Below are 21,374 nucleotides of genomic sequence, written 5' to 3' on the forward strand. Positions count from 1 at the left end.
AGATATTCAACGAATGACAAAATTCCTATAGGCTTCTATGCAGACTTCGAAAAAACCATGAAATAAAATATCCACGAACATGTAAGTTTTCCTTAATCCACAAAAATTGGTACCCACGAAAATAAAAGAATCCACAGTAGAGAAAATCTGAAAGGGGGCAATAATGCTCAGTATGTGAAGATCTTCCTTCATCCTGTTTGAACCAAAATTATCAGATAACTTCTTATACCCCACACCTCATTTTATTTATGATCAGTCTACATTTAAGTTACTTATACCCCACATCTCATTTTATTCATGATCAGTCTACTTTTAAGTTACTTATACCCCACATCTCATTTTATTCATGATTAGTCTACTTTTAAGTTACTTATACCCACATCTCATTTTATTCATGATCAGTCTACTTTTAAGTTACCTATACCCCACATCTCATTTTATTCATGATTAGTCTACTTTTAAAATACTTTCTCATTTCTCATTATTATACCCACGCTTTAAAAAAGTGGGGGTATACTGTTTTACCTCTGTCTGTCTGTCCATCTGTCAGTTCATTTATACCCCCATTTTAAAAAAGGGGGAGTATACAGTTTTACCTCTGTCTGTCCATCCATCCATCAGTCCCATGAATATTTTCGTCGCATCTTTCTCAGGAACTACATTACAAAGATTTCTGAAATTTGGTTTCAGGGTTTATATAAGTCAGCTATACTGTGTGATGCGTTTTCAGATTCATCACTCAACAACTTCCTGTTTACCAAACACTTGTATCATTTTACACATGATAGCCAAGTTTTTCTCAGGAACTACAATACAAGGATTTTTGAAATTTGGTTTCAGGGTTTATATAAGTCAGCTTTACTGTGTGATGCATTTTCAGATTCATCACTCAACAACTTCCTGTTTACCGAAATATTTGGGCGGGGGTATCATCAGGGAGCAGTAGCTCGCAGTTTCACTTGTTTATTTTATTCTCAAGACTGAAAGTGCCACCAATTGTTATGGAAAAGAAGGAATATTGTGTATTGAATCTTGACACAACATGCCTTCATATGCTTAACAAAAGGAACAGGTTTTATTGCTGTTCTTCATCCAAAGTGCTGTGTAAATTTCTTTTGAAAATCAGTCTGAATTAGAGATTGAACCTTCACAATCATGCATATATCATTTATATCCTGTCATTCCTTATTTTTAGACCTCAAGTCATTGGCCATGGATGATACTCATTTAACTTTAGATCAGACAGGTTTTTCTGACACATTGTGTTCTCTAGAAGAGTCAATAGACAACATAGAAAAGCTAGATCAGACTGCTTCATTAGATGAAACACATCTCACACTTGATCAGACCGGATTCTCAGAATGTTCCGCAGATGAAACACATCTCACACTTGATCAGACTGGATTTTCAGAATATTCCCCAGATGAAACGCATCTCATACTTGATCAGACTGGATTTTCAGAATTTTCCCCAGATGAAACGCATCTCGTACTTGATCAGACTGGATTTTCAGAATATTCCCCAGATGAAACCCATCTCACACTTGATCAGACTGGATTTTCAGAATTTTCCCCAGATGAAACACATCTTGCACTTGATCAGACTGGATTTTCAGAATTATCTCCAGACGAAACAGTTTATGATGAAGAATTTCAGGGTAATATGTCATGTGTTGACCTATGTGGATTTTGTATAACTTCAAAGGTCTTATCTTGAGAAGCATTAGTGAGTCTAAAAGTCTTGGATTTTGACTGGACATTTGGTTTAGTAAATTTTCAGCCTAATCTGGACTACAATTTTCCAAGCCTTTCCTAGGTTTACTTGAAGGCTTATTGATTTTTACTGCTGAATATGTACTGCAGAGAACAGTAAAAGTGCTTACTGCACATTAACTGAATTTTAGAATCAGCAGCAAGGACCATCAAAAATTGTGTTTGAAATCTTTCAATTGAACCACTATTATCGAGAAGATTATGGTTTTATTTTACCCCACACACTAATAGATAGGGCTATATCACCTGTTCTTTGTCCGTCTGTTTCTCAAACAAATATTTTCATCACAGTAAAATTTCAGTCAAGATTTGAATTATTTTTCTCAGGTTTCCCATGCGTGAAACATATTCTTGTCAAAGAATGCCAAAGAGGGTACACATTTTGTGTTGTGTTTAAATCCAATGGTTTTCCTTCAACATTATTCAAACTTTGCACAGTGATAGCTCACATATTGAATATGTGTACTTCCTATTTTGGACAGATTAGAATATTGTTAAGCGTTCAAACTTAACAGCCAATTTATTAGTAGGGTGGTTTACTGGGTTAGGTCTGTCTGTCCATCTGTCCCACAAAACTTTTGTCACACTTTTCTCAGAAACTGCAATGGAGAGCTTCCTGAAATATGGTACTAAGCTTCATGTGAGCATGCTATACAGTGAAACTATTTTCACATTTATTTCATATCTACTTCTTGTTTCTTCTGTTTTACAATGTGTGGAACTTTGTTATTTTTGTCATTGAATGCTATAGAGGTGATACTCCCAACTGTTTCCCATCAATGTTATTCAAACTTGGCATTTGGATCCAAATGGATAAACTTGTTTCATATATATCGGAATAATTTCATAGTTTTAGTAGATTGCTACGTAACATTTTTATTAAGTGAAAAATAACGATGTCTGCTAGTATTTCCATGAATCACCTGTTTTCTGAAGGTAGGGGTATATATACATCTGTGTATTGCATACAACCTTAATCCTGCTCCTTCAGAGAGTTGTATAATGCTTTATGTCTATCCATCCCTCCATCTGTCTGTCCCATGAAATTTTTGTTGCACTTTTCTCAGGTACTACAAATCAGAGCTTCCTAAAATTTGTTATCAAGCTTCTTGTGAGCATGCTATACAGTATGATGCATTTTCACATCCATTGCCCTTCAACTTTCTGTTTACTGAATACTTAAAGCTGAGATATTATTTGTGATATTGCTCACAGTTCAACTTGATTTCAAGAAAAACCCTACACACCATACAATTTTACTATAATTTTATATCTGGCTTCAGTGCTATAAAGATAAAAAACCATTTATCTCAGTTGAATAATTACTGTTTTTATTTTATCTAATTTTAGATGCACAAGAACCAGTAACACATAGTTTGAAAGACATGAAAGTTATAACTTTGAAAGAAGGAGAAAGAATCTCAGTAACTGTTAGTCATAGTGACAGCCCAAGTAAATTCTACGTAAATTTAGAAGAAAACGTTACCAAAATAAACACCTTAATGGATGATATGTTCAATTTTTATTCTAATATACCTGAAGAGCAGTATGAAATAACAAAGATAGAACCTCAAATGGTTTGTGCAGCAAAGCTTTCTGAAGATGACACATGGTATCGAGTCAAAGTGACATCAGTTGATGGAGAGAAGTGCCATGTTTTCTATTTAGATCATGGAAATTCGGAAGAAACTTCCATAACATGTTTGAAACAGTTGTTGACAAAATTTGCAGAATTACCCATTCAGAGTATTCCATGTATATTGTCTGGTATTGGTGCTTCAGGAGAAAAATGGAGTGATGAGGACTTGACACTATTTACTGAACTCACTAGCGATAAGTATGTATCTTTTATATACACAGTGTAATGCAAATATTGGTTGCTGGATTATTAGTTTCTTCTTTTATACTTATGACATCCTTCTCTGATAGAAGTGGTGAAATTTTTGTCGCATTTTTCTCAGAAACTTCAAATCAAGGGCTACTAAATACTTGGTATCAAGTTTCATGTATATAAGCCTTGTGTGAAAATAATGAGATATAAAAATAAGGAGATGTGGTATGGTTGCCTATGAGACATCTATCCACCAGAGTTCAAATGAAGTGGATGTAAGCAATTATTATAAAAGGATGAGAAATGTGTTGAAATTTTAAGAAAGGATCCACAGGAAAGATTCACAGAATTGTACAACACATCATGCACGTCTTCAAATGAACAATAAGACAAACTTAACTGAAAATGTGTAAGAAATTATTATGGGTCTTCTTTTTATGGTACCACCATTCTCAAATAGTCATCATGCAATGCATGTTTATGTGGGAAAGACATGATCTGGAAAAACTTTGTAAAGGTTTTTTGACATTTTTTGTTACAGGAGCTTACTTGCAGATATACTTGGTCATGGAAAAGGTAGATCATACATTGTACAGTTGTTAGATATGGGTATATCAGTCAACCAGTCAATGATAGAGAAGTCACATGGTATCATAATCTCAACTCCACGTGTTAACACCAAAGTAAGACGAGTGTTCTCAGACTCCAGTGATATTGCCAGTCCTATGAGGATGAAGATGCCTTCTCTAACCACAGATGAAGAATCCATACTGGAGGATACATTTTATGGGTACCAACAATATTTGTTGTACATATACTGTAAATTCAGAAATTATTGTTTGCATTTATTGTTGCGATTGTTGAAAAAGTACACAAATGCAGGATTAATTATTGTGATTTCTGTATACAAAAGAGAGGCGAAACCAAAGGGACATTCAAACTCATAAGTCAAAAATAAACTCATGACGCCATGGTAAAATAAGAAAAAGACAAACAGACAAACAACAGTACATAAAACACTGAGCAACACGAACCCCACCAAAAACGGGGGTTGTTCTCAGTTGCTTTGGAAGGGTAAGCCGATTCTGCTCCACATGTGGCACCCTTAGTGTTGCTCATGTTAGTACAAACCGGGTGGTAAGTCTAATTTGATAGGTCACATTCAGGGAAAAGAGGACAGGATTGTAGTTACGATAATTGGAACAAATCCATTGTCATCTGTGAAACGGATATTCCATAACAGTCAACCAACTCGTGATTGCGTCCGTAAAATTTATGAAGGGATGATTTCAACTTCACCACTTGGAACTCTTGGTTTAATAGCTTCTTTGTGATCAGCAGCCCTCTATCAAGGAAATCATGATAGGAAATAATAGCCCTGGAATATCGTATCAACTGGGAGATATATACTCTGTATACTGCTGGAATGTTGCTACATAGAAATTCTATCAAAATTCAAAAAAATTAACATGAATCATCAATATTTTAAAAATTAACATGAATCATCAATATTTTAAGTCCTAGGTTTAAATATGTAACAAAAGTATTTGCTTGGAATTAATCTGTAAACATGCAAGAATTAGCAAAAGTGAAATGTAAACAAAGCTTTACCTACAGAGAACAGTTATTTAAGTTATGATATTACAGCAGATTCCATTGAGTGTGTAGCCAAAGGTAATATCTTTGGTTAGCTTGCTTGTTAGCTGAACCGTGAAGTCATTGTAAGGTTAGGTAAACTACCCTACTTTAAGAATAGACTAGTCCGACAGAAAACCAATTGATCTGTCTATTGGACTATGCTACTTCGAAAGGAGGGTAGTATACCTGACCTAATAATGACTTCACGGTTCAGCTAACAAGCAAACTAACCAAAGATATTACCTTTGGCTACACACTCAATGGAATCTGCTGTAAAAGAGTTTGTTTTTGTTTTTTCTTAAATTGTATTGTATAAATTAGGCCTTTAGTTTTCTTGTAAGAAATTAAGGCAAACCTTGTATTTCTTAAACATATTTCTAAATATTTTACATCTTTTTCTACCTTTTAGGTATTCCAGATTGACCTATGAAGTTGATAAAGATTACCCTGTGAAGGTGTCCCAAATAGAAAACCCCACCTGTTTCTGGTGCCAGATAGTGGATCCAGAAAACAAACTTGAAAAACTCATGAACAGTTTACAGGATAAATACAGTGATTCAGTGGATAATGTGGCTGAAATAGATACACCTTGTGTTGCCAAGTGTAAAGGTGATGGTCGCTACTACAGAGGTGTCACTAGATCAAAACTAGAAGATGGAGAATTAACAGTATTATTTGTGGACTATGGAAGTACATATTGTGTAAAGGCAGAAGACGTGAAGGCAATCAAAAGTGGTGATATTGAGCTTCCTATGCAAGCTGTAGACTGTATGTTACATGATATTGACCTTGATGAATCTCATGATGACTGGGATGAGGAGGCTTGTGAATATTTTGAGGCTCTGTGCGAAGATAAGACATTAACAATGAAAGTCAAACAAGCATGTTACGAAGGAATATCCGTTTATCTATATGATGGAGATATAGATTTAAGTAGTCTTTTGGCAGAAAATGATTTTGTTAATCTTATATCGCGGGAAAACAACAGCCTTGTTTCCGTTGAAGAAAAGACACCTGTAAAACGAAGCCCTAGGAAGGACGTTACAGCAGAAGTTCTAGGACGTTTATTGTCGACAGATTCTGAGTACCATGTGATTATTTCCCATGTAAATGATCCATCAAATTTCTATGTGTTGTTTCAGGATAGTGCAATTGAATCTATTGAAAAGGCAATTAACAGTCATATTGCAATGAACCCAGACGATAATCTGCCTGAGGATCTTATTAAAGTTGATGAACTTTGTTTAGCTTGCTGTAAAGATGTTAAAGACTGGCAGAGGGCTAAAGTTGAAGAAGTTCAAGATGATGGAATTCAGGTATGTGTTTAAGCAGGCTAATATATGGAATATACAAGTAATAATAACAATTATTTAGTGAATAGCAAAAACAAACACAAAATTTATTACTACAGGTCTCATTCACATCACTGAGTAAGTTTTTACATGTTTAAAATTTAAGTTTAGGTTATAAAAAAAATGGAAAATCTCAATTTAACCAGCACCTAATTATTTGTATTGAACAAATACTTGAACAAAAAAGAAGTTTGAAATAATTAATTGTTAAAAAATACCTATAGAAAAATAACCAATTTAAAAAAATATATTTTACTACTTGCGCTACAAAGTTACATTTAATTAAAATTGTGCAGTTGTAACTATTCTTTTGAGGGTAAAATGGCATCAGCATAAAACTGTTGTCTGCCTAGTTTTATAAAGGATCATACACAAGGGTCCAGAAACGGTCATATATGCCAGTCATGTCCTAAGATGAAACTATTTGTCCTAAACGAGAAATTGGGATTTAGGATTTATTTTTTTAAAGAAGTAATTTCGGTCATTTCATTGACTCAGTGTTTGAAATCGGATTCCTTAATCGCCATTTTGCACTGTCTTGTGTAAGTTGTAATCACTTGTTTTTGTTTATAATCCCTTTCCTGTAATAAAACTGCCACTCCAGTAGTTTGATAATCCTGAGGGCCCTCCTAATATCTATATCAATGCCTCCGGGAAACATTGGCTAATGATCGCTAATCACTTTTTATAGGACCGCAAAAAAATTTCTGTGGCCGTATATTGGTATGACGTTGGCGTCGTCGTCGTCCAAAGACACATTGGTTTTCGCACTCTAACTTTAGTTTAAGTGAATGGATCTCTATGAAATTTTACCACAAGGTTCAATACCACAAAAGGAAGGTTGGGATTGATTTTGGGGGTTATGGTACCAACAGTAAAGGAATTAGGGACCAAAAGCAAGCATTTTTGTAACTTCCAGTCATAACTTGTGTGTTAGTGTATGGATCTCTCTGACATTGTACCACAAGGTTCCATATCACAAAAGGAATGCTGGGATTGATTTTGGGGGTAATTGCCTCAAAATTTTAGGAATTAGGGGCCAAAAAGGGGCAAAAAACAAGCATTTTTCTAGTTTCAGGACAATAACTTGTGTGTAAGTGTATGGATCTTTCTGAAATTGTACTACAAGGTTCCATATCACAAAGGGAAAGCTGGAATTGAGTTTGGGGGTAATTGCCGAAACGTTTAGGAATTGGGGGCCAAAAATAAGCATTTTTCTAGTTTCCAGACAATAACTTGTGTTCAAGTTTATGGATCTCTCTGAAATTGTACTGCAAGGTACCATACCACAAAGGGAAGGATGGGATTGATGAGGGGGGTAATTGCCTCAATATATTTGGAATTAGGGGCCAGAAAGGGGCAAAAAACAAGCATTTTTCTAGTTTCAGGACAATAACTTGTGTGTAAGTGTATGGATCTTTCTGAAATTGTACTACAAGGTTCCATATCACAAAAGGAAAGCTGGGTTTGAGTTTGGGGGTAATTGCCCAAAACGTTTAGGAATATGGGGCCAAAAACACATTTTTCTAGTTTCCAGACAATAACTTGTGTTCAAGTGTATGGATCTCTCTGAAATTGTACTGCAAGGTACCATACCACAAAGGGAAGGCTGGGATTAAGTTTGGGGGTGATGAATCATAAGGGGGTTCAAAAAATTATGGGGGGGGGGATTTTTTTTTTTCCTTTTTTTTCTTTTAAAATTTTCCATTTTAGGTTGGTTATTTCTGATTTATATTTAAAAGCAAATAATAATGATATGGTAGGAGATACACACCAAACAGGAAGTGTAAATTATTATATAATAAGTATTGTGCAATAGCAAGAAATTTTCAATTGCACAGTATTGCACAATAGCAAGAAATCTTCAATTGCACAGTATTGCGCAATAGCAAGAAATCTTCAATTGCACAGTATTGCGCAATAGCAAGAAATATCCAATAGCACAATATTGCGCAATAGCAAGAAATTGTCAATTGTACAGTATTGCGCAATAGCAAGAAATATTTAATTGCACAGTATTGTGCAAAAGAAGATACTTCGTATAAATTGCTTATTTCTTGACCAATTTCAATGGGGTTTTATTCTTGAATTCTTGGGGTTCTTTAATATGCTGAATCTAACCGTGTATTTAGTTTTTGGATTTTGGGCCCGGTTTTTAAATTGGTCCACATTGAGGTCCAAAGGGTCCAAAATTAAACTTTGTTTGATTTCATCAAAAATTAATTATTGGGGTTCTTTCAACTTCTTTGATATGCTGAATCTAACCGTGTATTTAGATTCTTAATTTTTGGTTCCGTTTTCAAATTGGTCTACATTAAGGTCCAAAGGGTCCAAAATTAAACTTAGTTTGATTTAACAAAAATTGAATCCTTAGGGTTCTTTGATATGCTGAATCTAAACATGTATTTAGATTTTTGATTATGGGCCCAGTTTTCAAGTTGGTCCAAATCGGGGTCCAAAATTAAACTTTGTTTGATTTCAACAAAAATTGAATATATGGGGTTCTCTGATATGCTGAATCTAACCATGTATTTTGATTTTTGATTTTTGGGCCCCGTTATCAATTTTGTCCACATTGAGGTCAAAAGGGTCCAAAATTAAACTTTGTTTGATTTCATCAAAAATTGAATTCTTGGGGTTCTTTGATATGCTGAATCTAACCATGTATTTAGATTTTGGATATTGGACCATAATAGGTGAATGTCCAATTTAAAATTTTTAAGTTCTTAGACCACATTCATTCTGTGTTACTAACCTATGCTGTGTCAAATATTTAATCACAATCCAAATGCAAAGCTGTATCAAGCTTGAATGTTGTGTTCATACTTGCCCCAACTGTTCAGGGTTCGACCTCTGCGGTCGTATCAAGCTGCGCCCTGCGGAGCATTTTATTACCTCTGGTTTTAATATTCACACCTGACAGTGATCACAAGCTCAGAATAATATCTTAACAAAAATTGAAATTCCCTGACAAGTGTATTCATTATTTAATTACTTTTCAGCAAAGACAATCATCAAATCTGATTTAAAAATTAAACCTAAATTTACGGAGAAAAAAGTATTTTTTTCATGTGCTTTATTTACTATATAATATGCATGCGTGAAATTGTCTTCAGCAAATTTAATATTTAATCGTAAAATGCAAATGTAATGCCAAATTAAACGAGTGCAACTATTGTCTGTTACATTCAAACACTTATAAAGGTAATAAAATAAAAAAAAGCCGGTGATTTCCTGTCAATTTGATAAACAAAACAAATCCCGGAAATGAATCCGGAATTATTCGTACTTTAACTTTATCGCAAACTTCCGGTTTTAACTTTTGTCAAATCGAAAGAAACGTAAGCAATGTCTGAGAGATTTACAATTTTGAGTCATTAAAATCATTTCAATTTTAAACTATTGCCTTCCCTTAACTGTTCTTCATGGTAATGGTAAGACATTTACTTAGTAAATGCGATGAAACAGCAATACAAGTTCGTTGATGCTATGAATCTAGTTAAGTTGACATCAACAATTTGGAAAGGGGCACCAACTTTTCAATCATCTCAAAATGACCGAAATTGTGTGGAAAAATTTCCGGATCCTTGATCATACATTATATTGTCATGGCCAAAACAATTGCCTGCTTCAAAGTGATAAACTGCAAGAAGAGTAATTTATAACACATATGTTTTTGTATTGGCATAGACTAGAGAATTCCCCATCTGATTTATTGAAAAGTGCATATGCTGAGTTAAAAATGATTGAGAGTAAAGCTCAAACTAGCTCCAATAACTCGTGGCTCTCTAATATCATTTTCTACAGCGAAAAATTGGGTATTGACCTAAATATATGTAAAAATTTAGGCAAAAATTAATTTAAGAATTTACTGATAAAAACAGCTCAAAATAAATTTTCAAAATGATTGGGAGAAAATGTGAGATTTTTATTTACAGAATCAAGGCAAATTGGACACTTATTTTTCATACAAGAGGTCATTTGACTATGAAAATTATTTAGATTTAAAGCACCCCCAAAAACATTTGTTAACAAAATACACTCAGCAATCACTGTTTAAGAATAGAAACTGGCAGACACGAATGATTTATCAATGTATGTGGTAAATATGAAATATTACCTCGACATGAGAAGATATGTTTATATTGTAATTCAAATTCTATTGAAAATGAAATGCACTTTCTTCTTGAATGCCCTCTTTACAATAACCTCAGAAGAGATATGACCGATTATATCAAAAAATACCCCAGTTTAGTTAATTTAAACAGAAATGATCATTTTACATGTATCATGAGTAATGAAGATAGCGGTTTTTTTATCTATTTTATGTGCATACCTTGATAAAGGCCTGCAACTTAGAAAATCAGAAAATTAGTTAAATACTCTTAATAGATAGCAAAATTACCTCCCCTTGACCACTGACCCTTTCCTCATGCATTTGAACTATTATTTTATGTTTCTTTAATCACTCTGTAATGTTTATGTCATGTTGTTATTAATGTTATGCTCTTAATGGGCCCTTTAATTTGGAAAAAAAAATAAAAAAAAATTGTATATTGTATAACCGAATAAAGTTACTGTCGTATGGTGGTGATAATGTAAATGTAAATATATGATGTGTTTTACAGGTACATTTGATAGACATTGGAAATAAAGAGGTGGTGAAAAAGACTGACCTGAGAAAGATGCCTGAAGATATTCGCAACTACCCACCGCAGGCTTATCTTTGTGAACTTGATGATATTAAACCAGTTGATAATCAAAAGGAATGGTCTGAAGACACAGTTGTTTATTTCCAGGGTTTGTTTTACTATATTGAATGTACATGTTTTTTTTACAGCTCTTCTATAAAAGCATGCAAAGCAAACCTTTGATCAACTTGCTTGCTATGTTTGCTTGGATGTTTGCAAACAATAGGTAGGCGGAGTTTCAGGCTGTTTTGTATATACTGGAATTTGATAAGACAATAAAAATTGACATGCAATGAAGTTAATGATTATTGTCCAATAAAATTCCAGTATATATTAAACAGACTGAAACAGACTACCTACCTTTTGTTTACAAACATCCAAACAAACATAGCAAGCAAGTTGATCAAAGGTTTGCTTTGCATGCTTTTATAGAAGAGCTGTAATGAAAATTTATAGCCAATATTTTAAAATGCACTGAAGTAAAATAATAAAATGGGGCGGGGGGATGGGATGAGAGGTAATGTTACCATCTCTATACTTTTATCTAGCTTTGGATAAGAAAGATCATTCACATCACATTTACTGTTTTTAGGGGGAATCTTAAGGTTTATGATCCCTTCTGTGGATGTATTATGCAATTTCAAAGTTTTATAATATCAAAACAGCAAGAATACTGAATAAAAGATACACCATTTTGTACATATACTAAAGGAAACGTCGTTCACAGAAAATGTATTTATTGTCTTAATTGAATTTTGTGTCAACTCAATCCAAATATTTTACTTAAAATCCACAGACTTTATTACAGAGACTTTGGCTATAACATTTGAAACCTAAATTACTCGCTAGTTTATCCATGGTGTGCTAGCGTTTATTCTTTACAAAAAGTCCTCAACAACCTATATAATCCAAAAAACCTTGTGCTGAGTCATTAAAGTCAAGGGTGCCCTAGAAAGTGTACTTGAATTGGTCTATAATATATTTGTAATTGTTTTAACTAATATCTTTATTTCAAAACTTGTTTTAGGGAAATCATTGCTAACACTGCATGCAGTAATCCCCATTCTATTTAATACATAATTGTCAAATATAAGAGTACACAGGGAAAGGCTGTGGATTTTCTATAAAATTCCCATGTGTTTAGCATTTAAACAACAAAAGGGTACACACTGTGAAAGTACTTTTATTAGTGGGTATCAATTTTTGTGGTTTTAACAAAAGTTGCATGTTGGTGGGTTATGAAATTTGTGGATTTTAGTCTTCTGAAAAAATCCAAGTGAAGAATTTGCAGCCATCATAAACAAAGATTCTTGAAAATAATCATATGTTGTTTTATTATGATTTGTGGACATTGTAAAATAAGTTGTTTGTTTTCACTTACTGACAACATTCATTAAATTTTTGATAAAATAATTGTTTCAGAAATAAGCTGATTCATCTATTGCATACAAATTGTCTGGATTGAACGAAATTGCATATAGTAAACATTTTAATTGTTGCACACTTGTGATCAAAGGTTAAAAGTTGTACAGTTTAGGTTTTTTTGGGGTTTTTTTTTTTGCCCCTGCTGCGCCGGAGGGGGCATTAAGTTTTACCCTTGTCCGTCCGTAGATCCTGAATTTGGTTCTGTTCTCTTACTTTAGTTTGCCTCAATCAAATGTTATGAAACTTACACATAATGCTTAACCACAAAATGAAGATCAAGTTTGAATTTGGGTGGCATCACTTTTATCTTTCTAGAGTTATGCCCCTTTACCCTAACTTAAGTTTGCCTCAACCATATGTTATGAAACTTACACACAATGTTTATTACCATAAAACACAGATCAAGTTCGAATTTGGGTGGCGTCACTTTTACAGTTCTCTAGTTGTGTCCCTTGCGTTATATGCAAGCTGGGGCATCATCTGTGTTCCATTGACACATTCTCCATTTATTAAAGATTAAATCCGTAAAATCCTGTCTGAAGTTGTATATATAGGTCATAGTGTGTTTGCAGATATTCAATAAAATTACTTACACAGTAATCCTTAAACAGTTGTAAAGATCTTTACATTTTATTACTGATCTTTACCTTTGTTCACTTCAATAGTATGTGTATAGGAGATAAGACGTTGTTAATTAGTCATTGTTGGTTGTCCTAGGGTTATAGTAAGGGAAGTTTCCGTATAACACTGGCTCTTAAATGGTGTTCCAAGTGCAGGAGGTCATGGGTTCAATCCCTAGCCTGGTTAAACCAAAGACTTGAAAATTGGTATTTGTTGCTTGAGCTCTACTTAACATGTAGCATTAAGGAGTATGAAGAAAGGCTTGCAGGAAAAATTTGTCCTGGCATTGGTGATATATTTTCTTTTAGGCTGTTACTTTGTTGACTAGCAAGTTAAAAACCTTGCTCTATGTGTAATCTCGTACAAAACAGGGTTCATATTCATATCACATTAACATTTTCTTGTCCGGAATATGCATTTAATTTGCCACTGGACGTTAAACTGCCAGCTGTCATCATCATCATCAATGTGTCTTTTGCATTTACTTCCACATGTTCCTTGCATTAAATTTTCTTCTTTTATGAAATTTCTTCTTGCTGATGATGTGTAAATCAACTGTATGGTATGGTTTTAAAACGGCCTCCTTGGGAGTTAGAGTGCAATTGTAGATGATAGTGTAAAAAGTGTAAACATATTGAAGGAAATATACAGGACATTGAAAACTGGCTCAAATTGTTTTCATTCTTCATAGTTGTCTAGTTTAATTTTACAACAACAAAATGTTTGTTTATTGGAAATTTTGATATGAGAATAAATCAAGAGTGGAAACTGAAAAGGTCTTCAGTAAGAAATTCTGATATGTGTATATTGAAATCTAAAAGAAAGCATCAAACAAATGAATTTTAGATTCAAGGAACAACATCTGTCTCATACTCGTATTCTGTACAGTTTAATACAGAGATATAATTCCTTTATTAAGGTGGTACCTAACACTACAGGGAGATAACTCTGTAAAAATCAGCTAAACGTTTTAATCACGTTGTATTGTTAAGGAAATATTAAGCTTCTCAATGATCAAAATTAGTGTTTGTCAAACTGCTATATAACCAATGAAATTTTTCTGATAAAGTGGTTGGTTCAAATTTTTTGAAATTTTTATATTTTTGTCAAAATTTTATGAAAATTAAACAAGCCAAATTAATATTAGTCAAGGTGTTGGGAACCACCTTAAATACCTAAAAAGTAACCATAATTCCATATACTTTATAATTTCAGATGTTTGTACTCCTGGTGAAGAAATGGTGATCTATTTTTGTGATCGTAATGAAAATAAGTTAAAGGTTTCTCTGTTTGATGGATCTCTGAAGACACAACAGGAGCAGGATCAACAGCTGGGTGTACAGTTAGTAAAACTTGGCTTTGCTGATTATATACCAGGATCTATAATAGAAGAGATAATCATGGAAGAAGAAAATACAGGTTTGAATAAAACTTTAAACTTTTATTATAGCAAATTAAAAAAAGGCTCCATTCATAATTACGGAAGCCCTCCCTCCTCTATGATTATGTGTTTTTCACTTGATGGCCTTCTTAAAGTTTATTTTAACAAGGATCTGAAATCTTTGGGCATATTTGTATCAAAGTGAATATGTCATCATTTATGTGTTTACTATAAAAATTAATTCTGATGACCCCACTAACAGATCAACATGGCTTTCTTTAATTAAGATTATAACAATGGTTAATCTTAATAAGAAATTTCATTAAAAAATGTGTCAAAATCTTAACTGCTGTAAAAAAATATTAGGAAATGTTAATGTGTGATTAAGATATTTACACTACTGCTCATTTGAATTATACTTTTTCCACCTTTCCACCCTGGGAAGCCCAATCATGTCCGTTCAAATTTAACAGAAGATTCAGTACTTATATTGAATACCGTAGCGTTTCTTATTTTTTCAAGACATTGTCTAATAAAATCTTATGATTTAAAAAAGAGAAATGGCATGTCCTGATGTCCACTTTAAAGGGTCATATGGGACATCTAAAAGTATGACCACGCCCACCAAGGATGGGTGAAAATGGCAAAATCCATGTGAGCTGTAGTGTAGTTGAGGATCCGCCATCAAACATGGCTGCTACTTGCAAGTATTTATTTTATTGAGAGAGAAAACATGAACAGCAAAATGATTTAGCCTTAAAGAACAACTTGAATGGTCTCTGAAAGATACTAGATTTAGTTGTGTGTGTTTACATTGTCTCTTCTCTTTCAGAACCATTGTTTAATGAGATGTCATTACACAGGGAGAATTCTTATGGCAGCACAGATGGACAGGATACAAGTGGTAATATTTTGGTTATGGAGAAGAAAATCCATCTAGAACTACAATTTGAATTCAGTACTGTTGAATGCTATTTGATATAAAAATATGGAAATGTGGTATGATTGCAAATGAGACAACTATCCACCAAAGTTCAAATGAAGTGGATGTTAGCAATTATAGTAAATTTGTTAAATCACTTAACATTCATTGTTATCCATCTTGCATTTATGTTCTTTAAATAAAAACATCTTTTAAGCAACAATTTCTATAGCACCTATGCTACAATTCAATGGAATTCAAATTTATGGTTCTATTATAAAATAAGGTTTAAAAGAAGTATAAGTTATATACATATATGCATATTCAACTACTTATACATCCTTGGCTTAATAATTTTTGGATTGAGCATTTTTGATTAAGGTTATCATGGTTATTGCAGAAAAACCCTTCAAACCCACAAAACATTGTTCAAATGTTGTTTTATGACGAGATTTATTTAATGAAGAGTACTTCAGTATTCTTTTGAAATATGTTGGCCATTGTTTAAGCATTCATGCATTTCAATTGCAACTGCAAGTATCATATTAGGGTTTGTTAAGCTTTAGTGATTTGAATTTTGACATTCTATCAGAGTCTGTTTCCTAAAATTTTGGTTGGATTTTTCTCAGCAACTGCAAATCAAAAGCTTTCTGTAATTTGGTAAGCATGCTATACTCTGTGATGCATTTAAAGGTTCAACCCTCACCTAACCCCCAACCTATGAAATTTTGGTTTTATTTTTCTAAACTACAAATCAAGACTTTCCTAAATTTGGAATGAACCTTAATGTGAGCCTGCTGTAATGTGTGATGTGTTTAACATCCATCACTCATCAACTTCCTCTACATCAATAGTTATAGGGGGATACCATTAGTTAGTAATATCTATTGCTCACAGTTCAACTTGTTTGATGTGCAATTAACAGTTGCCTACCTTTACAAGAAATTAAAGGTTTTCCCTAAGATCTTATACCTTTAAAAGTAGAAAGTTTGACCACATATAATAAGATAGATTTTTCTCACTGCATAGTGGAAAAATTACAATTTAAATGATTAATTTATGCTTTTCATCAATATTTTTGACATGAACTCAACTTTCTAAAATGTTGCCTAAGATAATTCTAAGATTTGCAACTGTTTATTTTCCAATTGTTTTACAGCTTTGGACGATTCAAGTATGTGCCCCGGTGAAACCACCACTGATGTTTCTACATACCCAGAGGACTCAGAATTAGAGACCACTGCGTCAGATAGTTTTTCTTTTGTTGATTTTAAACCAGTGCCAAAAATAACAGGTATTGTTTAACAGAAGGTTTTCATTATAACAATTCAGTAGACTAATGGCATGGGCAGTTTAAATACTTTATAAAGGTTAGAAGTGGTATGATTGCCAAGGAGACAACTATCCACTAGAGACCTAATAATGTAGAAGTAAGCAACTACATGTCACTGTATGGCCTTCAACAATGAACAAAACTAATACTGCACAGCTGTCTATAAATGGCCCCATAATGACAAATGTAAAAATAAATCAAATGAGAAAACTTAATGGCCTGATTTATGTACAAAACAATGAACCAAAAACAAATATGATTAACAGCAACATATGACAACCACTGAACTGCAGGCTCCTGACTAGGGACGGCACATACAGAGTGTGCTTTTCTTTTTGTATAATTTGTGTCAACATTCAACCCACATGTTGTATCAGGATAGGTAACAGAGGCTCATAGAAAATACAAGGAGAAAATAGATATATTCTGAAATCCAAAATGCTCTTTAACATCTTGAATTCATTTCAAGTGCTTCAAAGATTAAATATCCAAGTCTCTTAGGAAATTCAAGATCAGTATGATCAGTAACTTTGCTACCAAAAAAAACCAAAGAATTATAAAAGTTAATCTGATTTTAATGGGTAAAAGTGTTTAGTTACAGACCTAAAAATTGATGGAATGACTTTCAGTTAAGAACAGTCACAGAAAGTGCACAGTAAAGAAAAAGGATGATTCATGTTTTTCACAAAACAATTGAATATTTTACAGATGATTTTGATGGAATACCAGCAAAGAAAGGGGAAGACGAGGAAGAAGATGAATTTTATGATGCTGAAGATGAAAAGGAAGAAAGTCAGGTTGCTGAAGAGGTGGATAGAGGCGGTGAAAAAGTTGAAATTGAACAAAAGTTAGGAATAAAAAATGGAGATGAAAATCAGATAGGGCCAAACTTAATAGAGCCTGAAAAGGAAAATCTGTTGAAAAGTGAACAGTTGCAATTGGAAATACAACCTGAAAAGAAAAGTTCAGAAGAAATTGAAACCAACAAAACAGAAGTCCAACCTGAAGATGGTAATCAAGAAGAAATTACACAGAAAGAAGAGCACCAATCAGAAGTCACTGAGGAAAAAGATTTTAAAAGTGAAGGTAAAAATGAAGTAAATATAGAACATGACAATGAGAAGAAAGATGATGCAGAAAGTGACGAAGAAGACACCATTAAATGCCTTAGCGATGAAGAACTTGGAGAGGAAAAATCAAAACCCAGTCAAGATATAGGAGAAATAGACAACAGATTAAAAGAATGCTGTATTGTTGAGGAAAGTAATCAATCAAAAGAAATAAAAGATATCAAAACTGAAGGTTCATCAAAGTCTGATATTGTTGAAACAGATCAAAATGAGGACCCAAAACATATTATTGAACAGTTTATAAAACATTCAGTGGAAGAAGTTGCAATTGAAAAGTATAAAAAAGAAATGGAAGAAAGAGAAAAAGAAGATGGAACTTCTGCAGTTAACAACAATGTAGAAAAGGATGATGATGACCTTGTACAAGAGATTGATAAATTATCAGTAGAAGATCAAAAGGAGAATGTTCAAAAATCAACTGATGAAAATTTGGAGAATATTGAAGATATCGAGAAGACTACCGAAGAAGGAATTGAAATAATAAAGAAGGAGGAAGTGGAAGAAGATATTGAGCAGTCTCCAGATGAAAACCAGGAACTAAAAGAGAAAGACCGGATTAATGACACAGAGTCACACACAGATAGTGCTGATGCTAGAGAAGAAGAAGAAGACATTGATTTTGTTCAAAAAGAGGTTGAAGAACAGCGTACAGGAAATGATGTTAATACTGATGAAATCAAAGATGAAGACAATGATGGGGAAACTCTAGACGAAGAAAATGATATAAATGATGGGGATAGGTCACAGGAGGAAACTCTAGATGAAGTAAAGGATAAAAGTGATGGGGATAGGTCACAGGAGGAAACTCTAGACGAAGAAAAGGATAAAAGTAATGGGGATAGGTCACAAGAGGAAACTCTTGATGAAGAAAAGGATAAAAGTGATGGGGATAGGTCGCAGGAGGAAACTCTAGATGAAGAAAAGGATAAAAGTGACGGGGATAGATCGCAGGAGGAAACTCGAGATGAAGAAAAGGATAAAAGCGATGGGGATAGGTCACAGGAGGAAATTCTAGATGAAGAAAAGGATATAAATGATGGGGATAGGTCACAGGAGGAAACTCTAGAAAAAGAAAAAAATAACGGCCAAGCTGAAGATACTACAGGGAAATCTGATGATCTTATTGAGGACGAGCAAGCCTAGGATGAAGTTAAGAATGTAAACGAAATGGTTCAATAGTAATGAGCCAAAAGGCAATGTAGAAAAAAATAAGTACACATTGAGAAAATATCTGTCCTAATGGACATAATGACAATGTATTTTTATATGAATTAGTTTACTTTTCCCTTTATGGGTTTGTTTGTTTTAGAATTTATTTTTGTTAACAAAAACAATGACAATTATTTCACATGTAGCATAATATGTGTTTGAAGGAAGAAGGACTATTCACATTTTGTTACAGATGGTGCTGCTTATTGTATAGTGCTTTTGTATTGTTAATAATGTCATATTAGATAACTCATAGTAGAAGAAGTAGTTGTAGATTGGTTTATGTTTTTATGTGCAATGGGGACAGATTTTACACCAGAAGAAAAGGGAAGTAATTTTTTAAGGCAATATGATGAAATAGATAGCTTGATCTTTGCTGTTTTTTATTTGCAAATTCTTTTCACAAAAATGAGGTCATTTTATAACACAGTAAGCTAGCTGATTGTGTGCTTATTGCAATTATGTTGGCAGCAGAAACAAAGATGTTCATTAGATAGGCATATGTTTTTAATTTTTAAATGGATCCATATATTGCTTCAAATAAGTTACATTAAAACAGATGCATACATTGAATATGAATATTTTCAAATATCGGACAATATTGTGAACAGTAAATTTGGGCATTTTTATTGATGTTGTACAGAAATAGGGGTTATTAATAATGTCAACCATGTACTTAAAGGGTTTTTAACTTGAAGGTTTCAGCTTTTGATAAGAGAATTTAAAAATCTAGCTAAATTCAAATTGATTACAATTTCCATTATGCAATTTACATTTTTTTTTAGGTTAAAGCAAGGTATTTTCAGATGTATAGCATTTCTTAGTCTCTCTAATATTTGCATACAAGTTTTTATCATTAGAGCATTGAATGGTTTGACAGGTAAAGAGATGAACTTATAAAAATGTATCAATAGCATAGAAAAATTGTTAAATATATGGAAGAACATTTTCGACAGTACTTAAAAAGGTGATGGTTAGACGCTTATCATCCAGTGGCTAATATTTCATGTATATTAAAGATTAAAACCACAAATAGAAACTGAGTTCAGATGACACATATTGAAACTACATGTATGTACCTAAAAGGAATGAACAAGTGATTGAAGGAAGTTGGTAATTTAAGTATTAAATTGGGAGTTGAACTGTAAAACCGTATACGATTTAGAACTTTCATTTTGGATAATTAGAGGGAGGTATTTACATTATAAGAGGAGTGATTTAGAAAATACAATCTTAGAACCAAATATTTGTGCAAGTTTTTATAAAAGAAAAAAAATTGGGGAAAGAGTTCAGATTTGAAGGCACAAATTTGGCATTGCAAATTATAATTGATCAGTTTGTATTGCACAAAAAACATTAGTATCAAAAGACCTGCACTCTGTCTACAGCTTAAGATTTTTCATGGTACTTCTATGGATTTAAATACTACACAATTACTATAAATATTTTGATAAACAAAAAATTCTTCATCTGTGACATTTGCACATGTTTTTACAGCTTTTATGTATTGATGCATTCACTACTGCAAGTATATACAATTCAATGACCTTAAAATTGGGCATAAGGGGCATAAATACTTAAATTGTTTTATCAAGAATTCATTTGAGAATTTGGTTGTGTCTCATTATTTTAGTTGTATCAAAGGATTGTCCTATGACATGACATGACATGACAGTAAGGTTTGTGTATATTAATATAACACCAGTACTGGTAATCATGTCAAATTTCAGATTGCAAAGGATAGCAGTTTATGAATTATGAGTTTCTTATTTTTTTATATTCAAAGAAATTTCTGTTGGTAATCATGTGACCTTACTGTTTTATTATCACAAAGTTGTTATTAAACTGTTTATCTTACCTTTAAGTCATTGTATTTTTAGGACATTAGTTTATAATAAGCTTATTACCAATTGCGCTACCAATGACTAGTGGAATTAACAATTATGGAATGGCCACAACCACCAACCTGAATATATACAGCATTACAAGCTGTAACAAACCCAGAAAAATAAACGGAATTGAAAATAAATTTGGTGTGTCCAAAGCGCTTTTTTGGATTTAACTTCCAT

General features: G+C 33.0%; 1 protein-coding gene across 17 annotated transcripts in view; it reads left to right on the forward strand.

Annotated features, from left to right (window-relative positions):
* Positions 1 to 21,162, forward strand: part of LOC127698468 (uncharacterized) — a 67,974-nt gene extending 46,812 nt beyond the window's left edge. Inside the window, exons 7-16 of one of the 17 annotated variants that reach the window (XM_052202033.1) lie at positions 3,123 to 3,609; positions 4,145 to 4,393; positions 5,651 to 6,557; positions 11,222 to 11,393; positions 14,546 to 14,749; positions 15,544 to 15,615; positions 16,793 to 16,927; positions 17,675 to 18,836; positions 18,888 to 18,938; positions 19,092 to 21,162. In XM_052202033.1, coding sequence (XP_052057993.1) covers positions 3,123 to 3,609; positions 4,145 to 4,393; positions 5,651 to 6,557; positions 11,222 to 11,393; positions 14,546 to 14,749; positions 15,544 to 15,615; positions 16,793 to 16,927; positions 17,675 to 18,836; positions 18,888 to 18,938; positions 19,092 to 19,239 — 3,587 coding nt within the window. In that variant the 3' untranslated portion in view covers positions 19,240 to 21,162. Of the gene's footprint in view, positions 1 to 3,122; positions 3,610 to 4,144; positions 4,394 to 5,650; positions 6,558 to 11,221; positions 11,394 to 14,545; positions 14,750 to 15,543; positions 15,616 to 16,792; positions 16,928 to 17,674 lie in introns of all 17 variants that reach the window. The other 16 variants (XM_052201966.1, XM_052201975.1, XM_052201994.1 and 13 more) reach the window with 16 other exon arrangements.
* Positions 21,163 to 21,374: the final 212 nt, after the last annotated feature.

Source organism: Mytilus californianus, unplaced genomic scaffold (assembly GCF_021869535.1).
Source record: "Mytilus californianus isolate M0D057914Y unplaced genomic scaffold, xbMytCali1.0.p SCAF_1, whole genome shotgun sequence".
In the NCBI taxonomy this organism is placed as follows: domain Eukaryota; kingdom Metazoa; phylum Mollusca; class Bivalvia; order Mytilida; family Mytilidae; genus Mytilus; species Mytilus californianus.